The 21,153-nt window shown below is 53.5% G+C and overlaps 1 protein-coding gene across 1 annotated transcript in view; it reads left to right on the forward strand.

Annotated features, from left to right (window-relative positions):
• PREX1 (phosphatidylinositol-3,4,5-trisphosphate dependent Rac exchange factor 1) overlaps positions 1–20,793 on the forward strand; it is a gene marked incomplete at its 5' end in the record, with an annotated part of 175,399 nt that extends 154,606 nt beyond the window's left edge. Inside the window, 15 exons of the mRNA XM_081096665.1 lie at positions 1,454–1,660; positions 2,992–3,080; positions 4,355–4,437; positions 4,597–4,687; positions 6,891–7,019; positions 8,248–8,289; positions 9,240–9,460; positions 12,491–12,590; positions 14,388–14,531; positions 14,629–14,743; positions 16,173–16,239; positions 16,855–17,027; positions 17,400–17,502; positions 17,750–17,817; positions 19,235–20,793. Coding sequence (XP_080952791.1) covers positions 1,454–1,660; positions 2,992–3,080; positions 4,355–4,437; positions 4,597–4,687; positions 6,891–7,019; positions 8,248–8,289; positions 9,240–9,460; positions 12,491–12,590; positions 14,388–14,531; positions 14,629–14,743; positions 16,173–16,239; positions 16,855–17,027; positions 17,400–17,502; positions 17,750–17,817; positions 19,235–19,277 — 1,675 coding nt within the window. The 3' untranslated portion in view covers positions 19,278–20,793. The remainder of the gene's footprint in view (positions 1–1,453; positions 1,661–2,991; positions 3,081–4,354; positions 4,438–4,596; positions 4,688–6,890; positions 7,020–8,247; positions 8,290–9,239; positions 9,461–12,490; positions 12,591–14,387; positions 14,532–14,628; positions 14,744–16,172; positions 16,240–16,854; positions 17,028–17,399; positions 17,503–17,749; positions 17,818–19,234) is intronic.
• Positions 20,794–21,153: the final 360 nt, after the last annotated feature.

A 21,153-nucleotide genomic window follows, 5' to 3' on the forward strand; every position in this document is an offset into this window, starting at 1 on the left:
TAGATGGTGTTAAGGAATTACTGATTTGGTAACGGCAATCCGGTTAGGTTCAAAACAGTGTTTCTTAGCCTTGACATTAAGGGCACCATCTTTGCGGTGTGGTGTGCAGTGTAAGGTAGTTAGCGGCATCCCTGGCCTCGACTCATTGGATGCAGCATTTGACCCCACCCCGCCCCACCCTGTCCCGCTCCAGTTGTGACAACAACAAATGTCTCTGGACACTGACAAGTGTCTGCCCCTCAGGAAGTGTGCTGAGTTGCTCAATGTTTCCTCTGGGAGGTGCAGAATCACCCTTAGTTGAGAACGATTGCTTTAAAAGAAAGTCCTTATGTGCTAGACACACTTAGGAAAGTGTTTATAGGGGAAATTCATGATAGCTTAGCTAGGTTTTAAATACTCCAGAAAAAGAAAGAGCAACAGGGAAAGACTGAGGAAACGAAAATGAACCCTGAGTTGCCATTGTTGAAGCTGGCTATGCGTGCCTGGCATTCTTCATACTGTTCCTTCTACTTTCTTGTATAATGGAAATTGTCTGTGATAAAAGAAAAAATAATGTAGGGGTTTGAGCCAGGAGAGTCTGGGTTTGAATCCTGGCCCTGCTATTTATTAGCTGTGTGACCTTGGACAAGTCTCTTGATTTCTCTGAGCCTCAATTTCCTCATCTGTAAAATGGAGCTGATCATAATACTGACCTCATTGAGTTGTAATAGGATTTCATCAGCCAGGGTTTATTGCTCACATACAAGGTACCGGACACTCGTTTAAGCACTGTACATATTTTAACTCCCTTAATTTTCATACCAGCCTGGGACATAGATGCTGATATTACTTCATTGTACAGAAGAGGAAACCTCATCTCAGAGAGGTTAAATAATTTGCTGTAGGTCTCTAAGCTAGCAAGTGGCAGCGTTGAGATTTGAATCTGGGGTCTGTTTTAAAAACCTATGCACTTGACCATTAATGATACTCTGTGCCACGGGCTGACAAACTATGGCCTGTGGGCCAAATCCAGCCCACTGCCTCGTTGTCTTAAAATAAAGTCTCATTGGAACACAACCATGCGCATTCATTCCCATGTTGTCTGTGGTGCTTTCGCATGAATGCGGCGAAGTTGAGTCGTTGTAACTGAGATCGTATGGCCTACAACGCCGAAAAGATGTGCTCTCTGAACCTCTGCAGCAACTTTCCCAGTCGTGTTCTATGCCCTTGAACCTTGTGTAGCTTGGCCACGAAATAAAGAACCGCTGTTTCTCATGCCCCCTACAGGAGGGACGGGATAAGTGCTCCTGCGGAGCTGCCAGTGGGATTCTCAGGGATGGGAACACAGCATTTGATGGCTTCCTCTGTTAGGGTCAGAGGTGAGGCCTGAGGTCAGGACCTTGCCTGGAGCCTCCATGAAGGCCATTAAATCCACCGGCATGTGCCTTTGAGTTCAAAGTCTTTGCTCCCACAGGCTGCTGTCCACCATCACGGAGCCCACCTCGGGAGGGTCCTGCCATCCGCCCTTGGCTGAGGAGACCTCGTCCTCCCCACTGGTCAACGAAGAGAGCGAGATGGACAGGACCGACCACGGGGGCATCAAGAAAGTGTGTTTCAAGGTGTCTGAAGAGGATCAGGAGGACTCAGGTCATGACACCATGAGCTACCGTGACTCCTACAGGTGGGGGCAGCTGCGGGCGTCATCTGGGGTTTGACATGGGTGGCCAGTGGGACGGTTGAGGCCATTGATCTGTGGGAAAGTCAGAATTAGAGGGACATTTTCCAGGAAGCAGTGGGATGGGGCACTGTTGCTAAGCCATGTGGTTCTGGGGGTTATCTAAGCCCCCAACGCTAACATCGCAGGCTCTGCCCCCTTGTGGGCTCTGCCCCCTTGTGGCCACCACCCGTCCATTCTGCTCCGGGGCCGCTCTGCGCACGCTGATGGAATGCGGTCAGAGAAGAAGTCGAGATCTGTGGTGTGTCTTAGAACTTACATGGTTTCTGCAACAAGCACTTTATTTTTACTTGACCCCAGGAGGAAGGCAGTTTTTCCCCTCCTAACTCTGTCTGAGAGGGTCTGAGTTGTTTGTTTGTTTGTTTTTTTACTGGTTAAGTTAATTATAACAAGATCAGTGAAGTCCTAATTAGTGGGTTAAATGGACTAAAAATTCAATTTCTTGTAATAAACCATGTGGTGGGTGAGTGGAAGTCCTTCCCACAAATAAACAGTGCCGTGGGCTCCAGGGAGCGGTTCTGTAACATTGGATCGCGTGGGGAGAGTAGAACCTTGGAGGGCGCTTCAGTTGTTTTGGGCAAAATACAGAACGGCTGGAATTTGACATGAACGACCTGCGCCCCAGCCTCCCGGCATTCGTGTCTGTCAGTCTTCGAGGGGGTCTGACTGGCCCGTGTTTCTGGCGGAGTTCCTGTATAGGCAGATGTTCCCGGCGCCTCGTGTCCACAGCCGAGGTTTCCCCATCTCTCTGGGTTTCCAGTCTGACATGTTTGGGTCTTCCGATTTTTCCTTTAATTTTCAAAAAGGTGAAGGGAAGAAGTTCAGGGTTGTGGTTTTTGATTTCCATACCTTCTGAGTTCCTGGGACACAAGCTAAGAGAACACGGTCCTATCCTCGGGAGGTTCCCAGCCAGGCGGGGGAGACAAACACGGAACCGTGTGGCCGAGGGTGGCATGTGCACTCGTGTCCAGGAACCAGGCTTCTCCCATGAGGGGAGTGACGGAAGTTTACTCCCAAATAAAAGCAAAAAAACTGTCCTCTTACTGTTCCTGCATTTCTGTGCCGGGGCCCAGAGTGTTTCTCCACCATCAGAAAATCCTTCAGGGGAGCCTTCCCCGTCTCTGGCACTGCTGGGCGGTCCGCCGCGCCCTTTCTGGACCAGTTGTCCTCTGAGGAGCTAGGGATTTTGTCTACACTCAGAAAGTGGGTTCTGGGTGCGGGGACCAGAGGGTGTGAGCTGGAGGGTGACTCCTGTCTTCCTCTCTGCCCCTTTGCAGCGAGTGCAACAGCAATCGGGACTCCGTCCTGTCCTACACCAGCGTGAGAAGTAACAGTTCCTACCTGGGCAGCGACGAGATGGGGTCTGGTGAGTGCAGCGGCTCCTGTTCGAGGGCAGGGGGTCCCCAGCGGGACTTGGTTTTGTTTATTTTATTGCACTTTACTCGGTGTTATCGTATACAATGTTTTTTAGTCTGGGAGTGCCTTTCCTTTCATTCACTCATTCAGCACATTTTATTGAGCACCTTTGTTGTGCTGGGATCACAACAAGGAACCAAACAAAAGATCCTGGCCCTTGTGGAGCTGACGTTCTCCACGAATGTCATGGGGCACGGAACACATGAAAACATACATGATGCAGTTAGAGATTGCGATGAGTTGCTCTGACGTCACTAAAACAGGACGACTTGGTGGTTTCCATGACACGTGCTCAAACCAAAAATTCAGACGACATAGGAAAGTTCAAAAGAAGTACATGACAATAAGTCAGAACCCCCAGAAATGACCAACCGTCACGTGTGGAGACCATTGGTGAGCACAGTCTGTACAGATGGACATGTGGGTGATAGCTGGGTGGACAGACAGACAGACATTGTACTCTATAAATTAGATCATCCTGAACTTACAGCTTTTTCTGAAAGACTGAAATGTGCTTTGATTTTAGTTTCATTGATTTCAGCTTTTAAATTTTTTATTTTGCGAATAGGCTATAAATCCACTTGCTTCATAATTGAAAAGGCACGGGAGGGCTGGTGGTGACAAGCCTCCCTCCCCCTTGCAACCCCGTCTCCCGGTTCCCCAGCTCCCGCGGTCACAGCTGCGTTGTGTGACCTTCCAGTGGTAGTAAGGGCATAAAAATTTAATTTCAATTTTTTTTCCAATTTAACAGAAGAAAGAGAAGCACAAGTAACGTTGAAGATATTGCTGAACTTTAGATAAATATTTCATCACATAAGATATTCGGCTATAAAAACTACCCCTGGGGAGGTTTTAGGAAGGAGCTTCCATGTGGCGGCTGATTGAACTGAAGCAGCTGGGGGATGGATCGGAGACTTGGGGTCCAGTTCCTCCTCTCTGGCTCGCAGTCTCCTCATTTGCAGAGTCTTGGAAGGAAGAACAATGACTTACAGTTGTGTAATGCTTTAGTTCCTGTTGCCCATTTTGAAGGTGAAGAAACTGAGGCTCAGAGAGGTCAAGAAATTTGCCTGGCGTCACACAGCCAGGATCCGAATCTGCCAGACTCCAAATCCACTGTGGGTTTTGGAGCTCTGCAGCGACGTAGCCTCCTTGGGAGGAGGTTGGGAGGGTGTGAGATGGGTCAGAAATAGTTTGTTGATGGCTGTGGCCTCTTCCTTTGGCCAGGGGACGAGCTGCCCTGTGACATGCGGATTCCATCAGACAAGCAGGACAAGCTTCACGGCTGCCTGGAACATCTCTTTAACCAGGTAGGACCTTTGTTCCCACCCCTGGCCGGACCTTGGGTTTCTCCCGTCACCCGGGGTGAGAACCCATAAGCCAGAACCTGGGTCAGGCGCTGGGAATTGAGGGTCGCTGCAACCTGGAGGCCACAGGAGCCACACTAACCTCGAGCCTCGTGCCACCAGGTGGACTCCATCCACGCACTCCTCAAGGGTCCAGTCATGAGCAGGGCTTTTGAAGAGACCAAGCATTTCCCTATGGACCACTGCTTGCAAGGTGAGCACAGGGGCGCCCCTCCGCAGGGCTGGGAATGACATCCAGCATCTAACAAGGAGACGGCGAGGATGGGGAATGGGTGCCGACGGGGGCAGGGCCCGGGCTCACACTCTCGGCCTTGCCCTCTCCTGCCCAATGGCTAAGGGCTTGTCCAGGGGTCAGCAAGTTCAGCCCACAGGCCAAATCCAGCCCATAGTCTGGTTCTGTATAGACTGTGACCCAAGAATGATATTTTCACTGATAAAGAGGAATAAAAACAAAATAGAATAAATGAACACATGACAGACACCGTAAGCCCTGCAAAGTCTCAAACAATTTCTACCAGGCTCTTTTTAAAAATGTTTTTAATGATTTCAGAGAGGAAAGAAAAGAGAAAGAGTGGGATAGAAACACCAATGATGAGAATCATTGATTGGCTGCTTCCTGCACACACCCCACCAGGATTGAGCCTGAAACTTGGGCATGTGCCCTGAATGGGAATTGAACCATGACTTCCTGGTTCATAGGTCGACACTTAACCACTGAGCCACGCTGGCCGGACTACCTGGCTCTTTACAGAAAAAAAAATCTGTGGACCCCTGGGTGGGTCCCTGGGCCTCCCTGGGCCTCTGCCTTCCCGTCTGTAACAGGAAGGGAGGGACTGGAGCACAATTCACCAACCCTGGGGACCTGCAGCCCGCCTCCATCATGCAACTCACATTCACAGAATCTACCTACGTCTTTATATTTTTAAAAAGCATATTCATTTGCTGCCTGCATTATTATTGACATAACTTCATTGAAAAAGTGATTCCCTTTAAAAGATGTAATTTTGGAAGGAACGTTTTAAACTCCCCATATATGGAAAACCTGTATAACATGCCATGAAATAACGATGACTGTGATAAACTCCATGGAAACAGCCACAAAAAATGTCGTCATACTGCAGTCAGGGTCTGCTGCCTGCCCAGAGTGCTTTGCTCCTCCCTCATGAGAAGGATCAGTAAAGAAGTGTTAAGGACTCACCCACCAAATTGGGACTTACTTCTTGACATGATTGAGAGAAAAAGAATTGACATGTATGGCCTCCAACCCACCTTTCCTCCCATTTACCCATCTACCCACTTACCCATCCATCCACCCACCCACCCATCCACCATCCATCCATCCACTCATCCATCCATCCATCCATCTATCCACTCCCCAATCATCCATCCATCCATCCATTCATCTATCCACTCCCCACTCATCCATCCATCCATCCACTCCCCACTCATCCACCCATCCATCTACCATCTATCTATTCACTCATCCATCCATCCATTCATACACTCCCCACACATCCATCCATGAAGCTATCCATCCAGTAAGTAATTTCCAGGAACCAGTTTGTGCCAGACCTTGTGCTGGGCACTGGAGGTCCTGAGATGAATGTGACACTGCCCTGACCTCCAGGAGCTCCCAGTTGGGTGCAGGAGATAGGAAAAGAAACAGGCAGTTGCTCCTAAATGAGGGTAGGAAGTGTGGAGAGTTGGGTTGCCCTAGCTCAGCTACCCCTCCTGCTGTCTCAGGATCATCTCTTCCAGGATCGGACCTCAGAAAGCAGAAACATCAAGCCCAGAGGAACCAGAACCATAAATATCTCAGAAATCCAGGCCGTTGTTGCAGGGAAGAGGCCCAAGAAACAGGGGCCTATGACTGCCAGGGTCAGGTTCAAGTCTCAGCTCTGTCACAACTCAGCTATGTGACTTTAGGCAAGATACCTCCCCATTCTGTGCCTGGGCTTCCTCCTCTGTATAGGGAAAAGGTTAAAGGTTCCTTAGTCATGTGCCAGCTTGATTGGTGTGGCTATGTGGAGGCAGTACCTGAGAAGAGAATGCATTGATTGATTTGTGATGTCTGCAAGCTTAGGAGAAGAGAATGCAGTGATTGATTTGTGATGTCTGCACTGGATTGGTATCAGTGGTGAGGAGTTACACCTCAACTAGCAGGATGGTGTGCTAAGATTGATGAGTGATGTCTGCAATGGGCGTGGTACTATGAGTCAGTAGCACACTTGCCATGTATTTACCCTCCGTGGACCAGATAGTACCCGAGTCCTGCCAGCATCCTTGCTCTTGGATTCTGAGCCTTGGAATCTGGTGATGGGACATAGGCCTTTGTGCCACTGTTCTCCAAAGCGACTCTGCCCCTTTCCTGCCCTCATATCACTTTCCTGCCCCAGAGTTCAAACAGAAAGAAGAGTGTACAATTCGTGGCCGGAGCTTGATCCAGATCAGCATCCAAGAGGACCCCTGGAACCTCCCCAACTCCATCAAGACCCTAGTGGACAACATTCAGAAATACGTGGAAGGTCAGTTGGGCCGGGAAGGGTAACGTGGCAGGTTTGTGGCTGTTGATTCTTAGTGTGGAATGTGGAAGGGTCAGGAGTGGGTCCATCTCCGTGTCCAGGGGGGATGAGGAGGAGTCATGCCCCTTCCTCAGGTGAGTGTTCTGCCCTGGGCAGAGCCCTGGAACCGTGTACAGGCACATGATTAAGGAACGTCTGATTTGGGGTGCCGGGGGCACCCTTGCAGAGTCAGGAGGCTGAGAAGGCTGAACTTACCCCTTCTTTTTCAGAAATTGTAGATTTAATTCAGTTCCTTTTATTTATTGTCAAGGCCACAAGCTAGGGGTCCCTGATCAGACTTGGGCCCACCGATGAGCTTTGATGATATAGCATAAAAAAAAGTGAATCGGTTGCCCGTGCTTCATTATCTGAGATGTCACATAAAAATCTAGATTTCTGGCCACTCCTGAACAGTCAGGGGATCTGGCACTAACAGGCCTGTAGTCCCACAGTCACACTTGGGTGATGAGTGGCAGCTGCTGTCTTAGATGGGAGAGGGGTGACTTCCAGTTCACCACAGTCCTCATCACTGCCTGCTTCCTGGTGTCTGCCTCACACAGTTGCCTGCCTGACCCTAGGCAGCATTTGAGTCCGGGATCCTGGCTTAGAAGGACCCTAGACCAGGAGACATTTGACCAGGACAGCCGGAGGGGCCAAGCTTCAGAGCCATCCCCCAGGAACAGCGCCTGAGTTGGCCTTTCAGAGTTTTCTTCTAAACCCCTTCTGGGCCTAAGAGCCTTTTTTTGAAGGAAAGAGAACAGGATGTTAGGCCTGTGTTCAGAAGGTCTGAGCTTGGTCTATGCGGGTGCAGGGCTGTGGCTGTGTAGAATGTGCATACGTGCCTGTGTGCTTGCATGAACGTGTAAGCACATAAGCGTGTGTCCACATGCATGTGCAAGGTGTGGGCTGGGGGCTCTGGCCCGGGAGTTGGAGGGGCTGGTTCCAGGCTCTGTTTGGTGGGTATATGTAAACAGTTGGGGTACAGCTAGCAGTTGGGGTTCCATCCCCTGGAAATTGAGGGTTTCTGGAATTCACTCACTATTCAATCGGAGCTGCTTAGCGCAACTGTTCCTATCCAGAGCGTCCCTGCGCAGGGCTTGGGGCTTGGGCCTTGGCCTTCTGGGAGGACCCAGCTCTGCTCGAATCTGTGCTAACCTCTCGTCTCATCCTTTTTCTCTGCTTCCCCTTCCAGATGGGAAGAACCAGCTGCTCCTGGCCTTGCTGAAATGCACAGGTGAGGGCTTGAAGCAGCCGCTCTCTGTGATGGGCACAGAGGCGTATCCAGGAGAGGGCACCCTGGCTGGCAGTGGTGCTCATGACGGCAGCCCAGCGACGCCTCTTCTGCCGGCCGAGGTTGATGTCCTCGTGGTCATCAGGGCCTGGACCCGGGGGAGGGAGTGACTCTGTGGCTCTTGCACCCAGAACTCCTTAGACCTCGTGCACTTCCTCCTCTTGAGTCCAGGGCCAAGTCTCAGACAGAAAGACAGAGGACTGATGTCCAGTCGAGTCCTCAGCCCCGCGTGGGACTTCCACCCGGCAGACAATGGGGAGGAGGGAAGGGCAGATGGTGGGCTCGGGGAAGCTGGGTGGTGTTCTCTGTCCCTCCCTTCTTTCCAGAAATTCTCCGCCAAGTGGCAGCTAAAATAAGATCTAGGTCAAAATTGGTCTCTGAAAATCAGTTGACTAGAGCCAGTCATTGGAAATAATTCCTTCCAGAGGATCGGGCCCTGGATGAATGATTGCCTGAAATTAGCCAGTTCTGCAAACCACGTCAGGACAGGGGCAAGGAAGGGGAGGCAGGAAGAGGCTTCTCAAAAATAGAGAAAATGGTAAACGGCATTTCTTAAAGCATGGAGCTTGGCAGACATGCTTAGCGTCATTGCTGTCCTGCCAGTCAAGGTTGAGCAATCCCCTAACCAATGGAGAAACAACTGAGTACGGTTTTGGGAAAGCCTCAGGAAAAATCACAAGGCAGATGGATCAATGAGAGAGTTGCGATTTTCAGTAAATTGGCTTGCTTTTGGAGAATTGATCGTTGTGGGGTTGGCTTTTGGTGGCTGGGATTGATTTTTGGCAAGCTGGCCCCAGATGGTTGGCCTGCTGGGGCTGGTGGTTGGTTCTGGGCCTGGGCTTGGGGGCTTGGGGCAGGAGCACCTGCCCAGCGAGCCCATCCCCGCTCTCCAGATACCGAGCTGCAGCTGCGGAGGGACACCATCTTCTGCCAGGCCCTGGTGGCCGCGGTGTGCACCTTCTCTGAGCAGCTCCTGGCAGCGCTCAGCTACCGCTACAACAACAACGGCGAGTACGAGGAGAGCAGCCGGGATGCCAGCCGCAAGTGGTTGGAGCAGGTGGCGGCCACCGGCGTCCTCCTGCACTGCCAGTCCCTGCTGTCGCCAGCCACTGTGGTGAGTGAGGGGAAGAGGGATGAGTGCCCTGGGAGCCTGGGCAGGAGAACTGCTTACTCACTCAGGTTCTCGCTCACTCACCTACTGGTTCATTCAGCAGCTGTTTATTGAGCACCTACTGTATGCCACTGTTATGGGCACTGGGGATCAGCTATGGGCCAAGCACAGAGTTGTACTCAGGGATCTTAAGTTCTAGTGGGGGGAGATAGACATAAATAAGTAAAATAAGTGATGTAGACCAGCGGTTCTCAACCAGGGTAGGTTTACCTCCCAGGGGACACTTGGCAATGTCTGGAGACATTTTAGGTTGTCACAAGGAGGGGAGAGAAGGTGCTACTAGTGTCTGGCGTGTAGAAGCCAGGAATGCTGCTGAACATCTTACAAATCACAGGGTGGTCCCCACTCCCCTGAGAATTTTCTGGCCCGAAATGCCAATAGTGTCACACTTGAGAAACCCTCATATATAGCGATGAAAGTAAGGAGAAAAATTAAGCAGGGAAGGGGACAGGAAAAGATGGGGTGACAGCAATGGAAAGTTTCACTAAGGTAGCCAGTGAGGGCCTCACTAAGAAGGTGGCATCTGCCCAGGAACTGAAAGAGGAGAGTGAATGAGCCATGAGGATTCTGGGAGAAGTCTCAGGCAGTGTTTGAAAAATTGCAAGGTGGCCCTATGGATAGAGCGGAAGAAGCTGGGGCAGGAGGAGGTGAGGCTTGAGAATTGACTGGGGTCAGACTGTGTGGGGACTTGCAGGACTTTGGCTGGTACTCTGAGTGGGTGTGAGCCATGGGAAGGTTTTGAGCAGAGGAGGGATGGGGTCTGACTTTGACACTGAAAGAACCACTCGTGCTCCTTGGTGGGGAAGGCCATGAGGGCAGGAACAGAAGCCGGGCAGCCAGTGAGCTGGCTTTTGTAATAATCCAGGTGAAATTCCTTGGCGCAGACAGCATCTCAGTTAATCCTTGCACTAGCTCCGAGGCAGGGTTTTCACTTCCCACATTTTAGGGATGAGAGCGCTGAGCCCCAGGCATCCAGGTTTGAACTCTGGGCGTCTAACTGTAGGCCCTCCTGCCCATAGGTTGCCCTGCTTTCTCTGCATCTCCTTTTTATCTCTGATCCCACTGTCCTGTCACTCAGGGCTCAGAAGCAGGTCCAGTTCTCTGCTGGCCCCCAGAAGGCAGAACCCAGGACTCATCATTTAAGGGTGCTGGGGCCCAGAGCCGACATCCCCCAGAAATGAAGCCTGCAGCAATTCTCTGTACTGTTTGGTCCTGTACCCCATGTTCCCAGTCGGGAGCTCCCCAACCTCTATGCAGTGGTTCTCAACCTTCTGGCCCTTTAAATACAGTTCCTCATGTTGTGACCCAACCATAAAATTATTTTTGTTGCTGTTTCATAACTGTAATGTTGCTACCGTTATGAATCGTAATGTAAATATCTGATATGCAGGGTGGTCTTAGGCGACCCCTGTGAAAGGGTCGTTCGACCGCCCGACCCACAGGTTGAGAACCGCTGCTTTACAGCTTCCTGGACGTTTTCCCAGGCAGGGCTGAAAGCCACAACTGCTGGCTTTTGGGAAAGCGTGGCCTAGGTGCGCCCTCTGCTGGCCCGTTTTGCACACAGATCGCTTTCACGTGGTTCCTGGAAAGTGCCACCGGGGCCTGGAAAGGTCCCAGGAACACTCAGCCCTCACCTTCTGTCCTCAGATAAGAGCCCAGTGCGTTAGCTCACCAGTCACCGCCGCGTGCCAGGCTCGGAGCTGGGCACAGGGTGTCGGAAGCTCACTTTCTAGTTGGGGGAAGCAGGTTGGAAAGAAGGAAGGAAGGAAGAGGGAGGAGAGACGGACAGGAGGTAGTTATACAGAAGACTTAGAAAGTGATTACGCTACTTTGGATTTAAATGGTCAGAGATGCCCTCTCTGAGGAGGTGACGTTTGAGCTGAGACCTGAGTACCAAGACAGCCCGCTAGGTAAATGGTCCGAGGAAGAGTGTGCTGGGCGGAGGGAACAGCATGTGCAAAGGTCCCAAACAGAGGCCAGTGTGGCTGGAGGGGAGCAGGCCAGGGGGATCAGGGTATGATGTCAGCGGGGCCACATCATAGGGCCTAGGACTTTATTCTGGAAGCAGAGGGAGGGGTCAGAGGCTTTGAGCAGTATCACAGGGCAGCCCCAGGAGTCTGCCTGTAGGTCTGGTAACCCCTAGGCTGCCCTTTCCCTCTGCATCTCCGGCTTTACCCTTGGCTGCCCCGTGTCCGGGGGAAGGGTGGCATAGGGGGACCTGTGAAAAGGCTGGTGAGTCCTCTGGAGAAGGGGGTCTTGTGTTGGGGGTGGTGAGGAGGGTTGAGAGAGATGCTGGATCTGGGGTATGTTTTGAAGGTCAGCCTATCACAGTTATGGCGAACCTATGACACGCGTGTCAGAGGTGACACGTGAACTCATTTTTTGGTTGATTTTTCTTTGTTAAATGGCATTTAAATATATAAAATAAATATCAAAAATATAAATCTTTGTTTTACTATGGTTGCAAATATCAAAAAATTTCTATATGTGACACGGCACCAGAGTTAAGTTAAGGTTTTTCAAAATGCTGACACGCCGAGCTCAAAAGGTTCGGCATCACTGGCCTATCAGGACTTGGAGATGGGCAGTGTATAGGGTGAGCAGAGAGAGAAATCAAGAAGTCCTTGTGGTCAAAGTTTAGGGCTCTGTGCTGAGATGGGGCCCATGGCAGGGGGGTGAGGAGGAAAAGAAGGACTTTTGGGGGCGTGCTATGTTTGAGATGGTTGAGTTGGATTGCTGGACAGTCCGGGCAAGAGGGCCACCCAGCACATTAGAGCAGAGCTGGGTTCTAGCCTTGGGAGGTTCAGGACAAGGGAACCCGATTTCACATCCAGCCCCTGAGAGCCCAGCGGAGCCCGGTGCCTGGTAGGCCCACAGCGGGTGTGTTGGCTGGTGTTGAGTCACAGCATCTTGAAGTGAACCCTGGGGCAGGGGTGGCATCTGACATTCCTCCTCCCCGTCTCCCTCCTGCAGAAGGAGGAACGGACCATGCTGGAGGACCTCTGGGTGACCCTGTCGGAGCTGGACAACGTCTCCTTCTCCTTCAAGCAGCTGGATGAGAACTATGTGGCCAGTGAGTGATTCCTCCCGCTCCCTGAGATTCAGGGAGCTGCTTTGGGGACCACCCTTCCCCCAGGCCAACTGCCCAAGGCTGACCTGGGACCCAATACTTTCAAACCTCATGCTCTCAACGTACATGGAAAAAGAGAGTATATTTTTGTATAAACCCCACTGTCTCCAAAAACTCTTAAAAGGGAACAACAACCAGTACCCAGTTCTTACTAAAATTTCTAGAGATATCCATTATTGGGGTGAAGACTTGTTAATATTTTCTAAGAATTTATAGCGCAATTAAGTCCCTCCCTCCCTTCCTCGCTCCCTCTACCTTCCCGCCGTTCATCCACCCATTCATCCCTGTACTTATCCATCCCCATCCACCGTCCCACCTATCCATCCTCCATCCACCTACCAGCCCATTCATCCACTCATTCTCCACCCATCCACACATCCCTAATTAGAGCACATAATATGTGTTAGGCACAGTTTTCAATTCTGAGGCCACTGTGGAGAAATATGGCCGTGGCTCCTGCCTCCTGAAGCCCACAGGCCCGCCAGCAGGTCTCAGCCCCAGCTGCTGGTATTCAAAGACACCGATCCCCATCCCAGCTTCAGCCCTGGCCGGTGGAGTCACTCTGTGGGGTGGATTCTGGGCATTGGGGTTCTAGAAAAGCTTTCCAGGTGACTGTGAGGTCCAGCCAGGATTGAGGACCCCTGGGCTGGGATCTGTTGCCACTTTTCTATGAGTGTGGTCGCTGGACCTGCAGCCACTGGGACCTCGTTAGAAAGGCGAACCCTCAGGCCCCATCCCAGACCTGCACCGGAAACTCTGGAAGTGGAGCCCACAGACCTGTGCTGACAGGGACTGGGCGGGTTTGGGAACCACTGCTCTAGATCAGTGATTCTCAACTTTTTAAAAATTATCACCTCTGTAAGGAGTCGGTTTAGTTTTTTCCTAATTGCTGCAACCCCATTACATTTTAATACCACGGATATACTCTTTGTCTGTTGAGGTACTGTATGTGTACCTGTGCTTTATACATAAAAAGAGTCCTTTCTCTTTGGGCCATTGCCTCAAGAAGCAATTTTCATCTCCTTAGGGGTGATTTCACCCTGTTGAAAATGTGTGAAAATTTAGAGGGACAATAGATCTTGTTTCAGGTGCCAGTTGGAATTGATGGTCAGTTCTATCAATAGGCAAAGTTGGGCTCAGGGAGAACTATTGATTGATTAGTTATGTCTGCCATAGGTGCCAGATGGGGTATTAGTGATTGATTAATGATGTCTGCCACGGTGCCAGATAGGGTGTTGATACCATGCCTCCCATAAACTGTACCCTCTGAGTGTAAATAAATGCAGGTCCTGGTTGAGGGCAGCATTTGGCAGGCAGAGGCCTGGGGTACCAGGTGAGGAGTACAGGAAACATTCGTGAGGCTCTGAAGACAAACACTGATAACCCTCCAGCTGGATGAAAGCAGTGTCAGGTCTAGGAATTGAGCAGTGGGAACTGGGACCCGTTGAAAGAGGTGAAAAGGAAGGTCAGAGGCTGCTCTTCTGAGCGTGGGAGCACTGGGCTGTCTGAGGCTCCCCTGGAGGATGGGAGGGCAGGGAGGTCTGAGGGCAGACAGGGCGACCCAGGATGCCACCCTGAAGGTAGGAGGCACGGGGGTCTAAGGCTACCCCTCTGGGGTGGGGAGAACAGGACATCCCACTGGAGGTCTGAAGGAAGGTCTGAAGCTGCCCTAACAAAGGTGGGCAGGGCTCCCCTGGGCTTGGGTGGTGACCTGTCCGGCCCCCCCATGTCCTCCCACAGACACCGACGTCTTCTACCACATTGAGGGCAGCCGGCAGGCGCTGAAGGTCATCTTCTACCTCGACAGCTACCACTTCTCCAAGCTGCCCTCCCGCCTGGAGAGTGGGGGTAGCCTGAGGCTGCACACCGTGCTCTTCACGAAAGGTGAGCTGTGGGGTGCTGAGGGGGGCCCACAGGGGACACCCAAGGCTCAGAGCACACCGGGACCCCACCACCTGCCCGCCCTCTTCTTCCTTCACAGCCCTGGAGAACCCAGAGGGGCCTCCTCCTCCAGGCAGCCAGGTGGTGGAAGACTTGCAACAGGAGATCAACACCCAGTCCCTGGAGAAGGTTCAGCAGTATTACCGCAAACTCAGGTATCTGCCCGGGGCACATGTTGGGGACAGGAATCTGGACACTGCTGCGGGAACTGGGTATTAGAATATAGGGCACCAGGCAGGCCCCCAGCATGGGAGTGGGCAAAGTGCCTTTTTCTGAGCACCTACTGTGTGCCAGGCCCTCTGCCTACACATGCTCATCAGGTTCTCACAACAGTCACGGTTGGCCATTCTAAACCACTTCACAGATGAGGAAACGGAAGCCCAGAGTGGGTGCCCAGCTTGCCCCAGGCCACAGAGCTGGATGGTGGCTGAACTGAGCTTGGAACTGGGTCTGCTTGGCTTCCAAGCAGGTCCTTGCAACCGAGAGGAGCTGCCTGTCTCATTTCATGTGGGGTGGGAGCTGGTGGGATTGTTGAGCCTGTGAGTAAGGGGTGTGGCCCCCAGGGCCTTGGCCCGGCTCAGAGGAGACCCCCTGAGAGAAGTGGAGGGAGCAGGGGCACATTCTCAGGAGGGAGCCTCACACCCAGGGACGCAGCTTCCCTGCCCCCACCCTCACCCCAGCCCTTCCTTCTCCCCACCTTCTCCCCTGGGGAAAGGAGGCTGAAGGTCAGTAGACCAAGCTTCAGGGGCTGGGTAAGTGCTGTACTGTTTGGGGTTTGGCTTTCCTCTTTGGAAATGGAAGCTGATGCTTTCAGGGAAAACACCCAGTTTTGTTATTAAAACTGGCATCTCCGGATTGATCGATGCCATCAATCTGCTCCATGCTGCTGTTGAATATTGAAAATATTACATCTCTGATTCTTCGTTTATTCCTTCCTTCGTTCAGCACATGGGTGCCAGGCTCTGTTCTGGGTGCTTGCTCGGGAGTCAGCAGTGGCCTACAACGCCTCTTCTTCATGGAGCATAGATTCTGGAGCAGCAGTTGTCTGGCTCATCCCCCGTTTTGTCAATAGTGTCTTATTAGCACACAGTCACGCTCATTTACGTATGGATGTCTTCGGCTGTTCTTGTGCTACAGTGGCCAGGCTCAGTAGGGTTTTGATAGAGACTGGTCCACACAGCCCCAAATACTGACTGCTTGGCCCTTCCCAGAAAAAGTTACCGAGTCCTGCTCCAGAGGGGGCGATGGCAGTACGCCAGGGGACAAATGGATGCAGCGTGTTAAGTGGTGAGAGTATCCAGAGGACAGAGATGCAGGACAGGGGTTGGGGGGGTGGTGTCAGGTGCTGACCAGCTGACCAGGACGGGCCATCAGGGAGAGGTGGCATTTGAGGGGTGCCTGGCAGGCCCCTTTTGCTCCCCCCTCGGGCTATGGCAGGGACGGAGCGCGGAGAACTGTGCAAGGCTCTCTCAGTCGTTTCTTTCTGAGCGTTGTGGGCGGGCAGATGGGCCGCGGCGGCAGTGGGTGGGGGCTGCCTGGATGGGGGCATGGACACCCCCCACAAGCCCGTATCTTCTCTCTCAGGGCGTTCTACCTGGAACGGTCTAACCTGCCCACAGATGCCAGCACCACGGCGGTGAAGATAGACCAGGTGCGCCACCTGCTGTGTTGTGTGTGCGGGGCTCGGGGGCTTTCCGAGGGCCCGTGCTCCGGGCCTGTCACCCACTTCCTAGCCTCAGGCAGGCCTCCGGTTTGACAGCGGTTTAGGGGGTACTGGCCTCAGATTGTGAGGCTGGGGGTCCCGAGAGACGTGGTGGCCATGGCCCTTTGGGGGTCTGTAATTTCGCTGGCAGGATATTAAGATGACAGAACTGGCAGATCACCCTTTCCTGCCTCCACGTGCAGTGGAGGAGCTGGGGCGGGAGGAAGGCTCTTCCTGGGGAGGGCGGCTGGGGCTGGTTGAGACAGTTTGGAGGGGGCACTTCATTCAGGCTTAGTTGGGGGCACACCTGGGCAGGTGAGGAGAATGAGATTTGACGGTTGGGCCTGAAATACATCCTGAGCACTGCATGCCAGCCTGTGGGGCAGTGGGGAGCCACAGATGGTCCTTGAGCAGGGGCTGGGGAAGGTTAATGGGGCTGTAACCCCCAGTGAGGGGAGCCGGGAGGACGCTGCAGTAACTGAGCTGGACTGGAGGGAGTATATGGGGTGGAAGGCTGGGTGGGGGCCTCCTCGGACTGTCCGGATGTGTGTGTGCACCTCACAGCTGATTCGTCCCATCAATGCTCTGGATGAGCTCTGTCGTCTCATGAAGTCCTTTGTCCACCCCAAACCTGGTGCCGCTGGGAGCTTGGGTGCTAGCCTCATCCCCGTCTCCTCCGAGCTCTGTTACCGCCTGGGGGCTTGCCAGATCGCCATGTGTGGCACGGGCATGCAGAGGTGAGCTGGGAGCTGGGCACTGGGAGGACCAGAGAGCAAAGGCAGAGGGGTCGCTGCATGACACTGACAAGTCAGAGGGTGCAGTGAAGCAGTCACATGCTGGCTTTGCATGGTGTGCTGGAGGGGGGTCCTCTTGGAGAGGAGACCCCTGGGGTAGGGAGTGAGTCCAGCAATTATCTGGGGGTGGGGGCAGTTCTCAGCCCAGAGGCAAGGGCTCTCCTGGGGAGAGGAGGACAGGAGGCCAAGGGCCTGCCATGCTGTGATGGGTGATGGTCGGATGGTGGCCGTTCCTGCGTGTGCGGTCTCAGAAGCCTCACGTGGTGGGCAGGAAGTGCACGTCTCACCAGCCGTCCCCCTTGCCCCTCCCTGTAGGAGCACCCTGAGTGTCTCCCTGGAGCAGGCGGCCATCCTGGCTCGGAGCCACGGGCTGCTACCCAAGTGCATCATGCAGGCCACGGACATCATGCGGAAGCAGGTGAGGCGGTCCTGCCAGGCTGCAGGGCGTCCTGGCCTGGGCACCTTGGGCTGAGAGCAGGAGGAGGGGGCCATCTGGGGCTGGGCAGTCATCAGCCTCACCTGTGGCCCTTCTCCCCAGCTGACTTCTGCTTCTGGGCCTGTTGCCCTCCTTTCCGCACCGCACCCACACATGTGCTTGCTCAAATGTCCCGAACATGAACTCCCGTGGGGAGGCAGGTCCCAGTCTCATGGTTCTTTCTTCCCAGGGCCCCAGGGTGGAGATTCTGGCCAAAAACCTGCGGGTCAAGGATCAGATGCCCCAGGGCGCACCTCGGTGAGTGGCTGTCCCCCCTCCCCCCTCTCCTCTCCGCAGGGAAGACCAGGACCTGGGCTGGCATCAAACTCCAGGCCTCACCCCAGGCAGACCCCTGGGTAGTCACATGGGGCTTCACCTCTCACTTATGGGGGCCCCGCTTTGGGAAGTGACAAGCATGCTCAGATTTTTACTCCCCAGAGGAGCACCTACTGTGTCTGGGAAGATGACACAGAGCCCCCCAAATGAGCCATGGGCAAGGCTTTGATGGGATCCCCCCCCCCCCCCGCCTTGCTCTGCCGCCTCGCTACTCTCGGGCCCTCTGGCCATCGGCTGCTTCCTGTCCTCAGGACCCCATCATCTCTCCACATTGATTTCAGCCAGGCTCATGGTACCCTGTGCTGCCCTCTCTCCCAGTAGTGCCTCACATAAGTCCATCTTCTCTCTCCATCCCACTGCCCCAGTTTGCTATCAGTACTGCTCACAATTTTTAAATCACTCCGTTTTGAAATAGTTTGACTCACTGGAAGTTACAAAAGCAGTACAGAGGGTGCCCTTCACCCAGCTCTCACGTAACCCCAGGATGTCGACAAAGCCAGGAAACGGCTGGTGATCGGGCAGCTTCCTGCCCTCCTCTCTCCAGGAGAGCCCTTGCCTCCGGGCTGAGAACTGCCCCCACCCGCAGACCTTACGGTTTTCACCCTCGCTTCCCTTGAGTACTTTTATCTGTTAACTTACCCCGCTCCAGGCACCGTTCCGATCTCTTTCCCTATATCAACTCCAACAGTAACTCTGTGAACAAGATGCTCTTCTGTGCCCAGTTGGCAGTGGGGGCCCCAGGGGCTCAGGGAGGTTAAGGGTCTTGCCTGCGGTCACACAGCTAGTGAATGGCAGAGCTGGGGTTCTGTGCCGCTTTGCTACGCTGTCTTGTCCGCGTCACCGCAGCCCTTCTCCCCACGGCACATCTGCCTCTTTTGCTTGGAAGCCATTAGTGGCTCCTTCTTACTTGACAGTGAACTCAGTGTCCTTCCGATGCAGAAAACCAAGGCAGCTTTCTGTGTCCTGCCGGGAGAGGCCCCAAGCTTATAATTTATTAAGTGAAAAAACTCAAGGGCTAGACCACTGTGACTAGTTTGCCACCATTAGTGTGAAGAAACCCACACACCCACACATGTAGACATCCCCCCCCCCCACGCAGGCCGGCTCTGTGTGTAAAGCCCTTGGGCGGCTGGAGGGAGCGGAGGCTGCCTGTGGAGGGGAGGAGGCCCGGGGGAGAGTGGGGGCAGCATAAATACTTCTCACTCTGCGTGCTTTAAGACATCGACTGAGTTTTGTTTTCTGGGCATGGACTGCCTGTTCAAGTAAAGATGGAAGTCATATTAATAATAGGCCCCAGCCCGCCCCGGCCTCTCCTCATCCTCTTCGCCTCCATCGCCAGGCTCTACCGCCTCTGCCAGCCGCCGGTGGACGGAGACCTCTGAACGCGCAGACGCTTGGTGCTTGACTGCGTTGTCTGGAGCTGGGATCTGGGAGGACACAGCGGGTCGTGCTGGCCTGCTCCAGAGCCCGTCCGAGGCCTCACTCCAGGACCTGCCCAGCCTTCTCCATCACCTCCTGCAAGGACAGGCCGTGCCCCCGCTCGGACGGGCAAGCTGATAGGCCCGGGCCCGCATGTTTCCACACTTCCGCCAGAAACCCACGGGGTGCTGGGGACCCACAGAGCTGATGGGTGCAGCCAGGGCCCTGGGGACACGGGAGAGGTCATGGCCACCGCAGTCGGAGGCCCACGGACTTGGCTCCCTCGGGCTGGCTCAACCTGCACTTTGAAACCCTGGTTTCCTTCTAAGTCCACATTCCAGGTGACACGTGTCCCCGCCGCCTCACCTTAGCTTCCAGACTCCCCCTGTACTAACCTGCTCAGTGGACTCGGAAATGCGGGCCTCTGCCAGGAAGACAGAGGGACAGGGCGCAACATCTGTCCCCAAGAGGACACTCGGAAGCCGCACCAGCCTCCGACAGCACCGCCACTGGGACTTGAGCCGTCAGCCCTGGGCACGAGATCGGCCCTGACTTTATTTATGTGGCGTGAAATCTCTATGGTTTACTTTGAGACTCCGCCCCCGCCCCCCCACCTCCCCGTGTTGTGTGATTATGTATTTTAAATTTCAAAGAAAGGTGTATTGTCTAACGGGACCATCATAAGGTAGTCTTGACAGCGTTCCCCAGTACTAAAAAGAAAAAGAAAAACTAAATTATTGAAAATTCAAAAACATGTCAGTATTTCATCTTTTTAAATATTAGGGTCACAAGGTATTGCTTACAGGTACCTATTAGCTGGTCAGTATTAGAATGAATTGCTTTCCTCTCTTTGAATGACTGGCTGTAAGGGTTCGAGAGGCGGCTGGGCCAGGTCTAGGGACTGGAGGGGACTGAACCACCCACCTGAGATACTGTCCCCACGCAAGTGTGTTCTGCAGGTAAGAGGGTCAGAGGAAACCCTGGGTGGTGGCTTCTGTAACTTATTTTGTTGATGCTCGCTCGGGGCAGGGCGTTTGGGACTTCTCAGCCAGCCAGGGAGGGAGACAGGAAGACAACCTATCTGCCTTCTGGGCGCCAGGTCCCCCCAGGGCCCCTCTCCGCAGTTCATCCCCTCGAGCTCCCGTACAGTAGCGGGGAAATGTCACAGCTGAGGCAGAAGAGAGAGGTGTCGTTCTGTCCTGGGCTGGTGGTGAGAGCAGGTGTGGGTTTCCCGAAGCCCCCCCAGAATGTTGGACCCTTGAGCCCCGGGGGCCGCCTTCCTGAGCATCAGACTGCAGAGGCGGGCTTGTTGCTGGGCACTGGTGATGCGACGCAAATGAGGACCTGACCTGCCTGGCGGGAAACGGAGAGGGGCCCTTGAGGGCAAGGCCTCGTGCACTGGTTTACTTTAAAATGTACAGATTCTCCATTAAATTCATGATAGATTTTTTATTATTATTAAAAGTCAATTTATAATACAAAGATCTTGATCTGTGGTTCCTTGGGGGCCGACCCTGGTGGCATGGGGTGGTGTGGCCAGCCTCACGTTGGAATGAGCCCAGGCCTCCGCGACCACACGGAGGGGCAGTGAGCCCGTGGCCCCTAGTCAGCGACGTTATCCCTCTGAGCCTCAGCTTCCTCCTGTAAATCGAGGACAGTGTGTGTTCCCCTTGCAGAGGAGTGGTGAGGACGACCGAGATTTCCCTGCAGGCCTGCGCCACGGTGTGCCGCAACGGGCTTTCTATTGCCTTTCACCTTTATTTTGGGTTCTGACCTCCCATTTCACGGCGATGGTGGAAGAATGTGTCTATTTTCCCAGGTGTCCCCCACCTCCTCCTG

This window comes from Myotis nattereri (genome assembly GCF_964212035.1).
Source record: "Myotis nattereri genome assembly, chromosome: 8".
Lineage (NCBI taxonomy): Eukaryota > Metazoa > Chordata > Mammalia > Chiroptera > Vespertilionidae > Myotis > Myotis nattereri.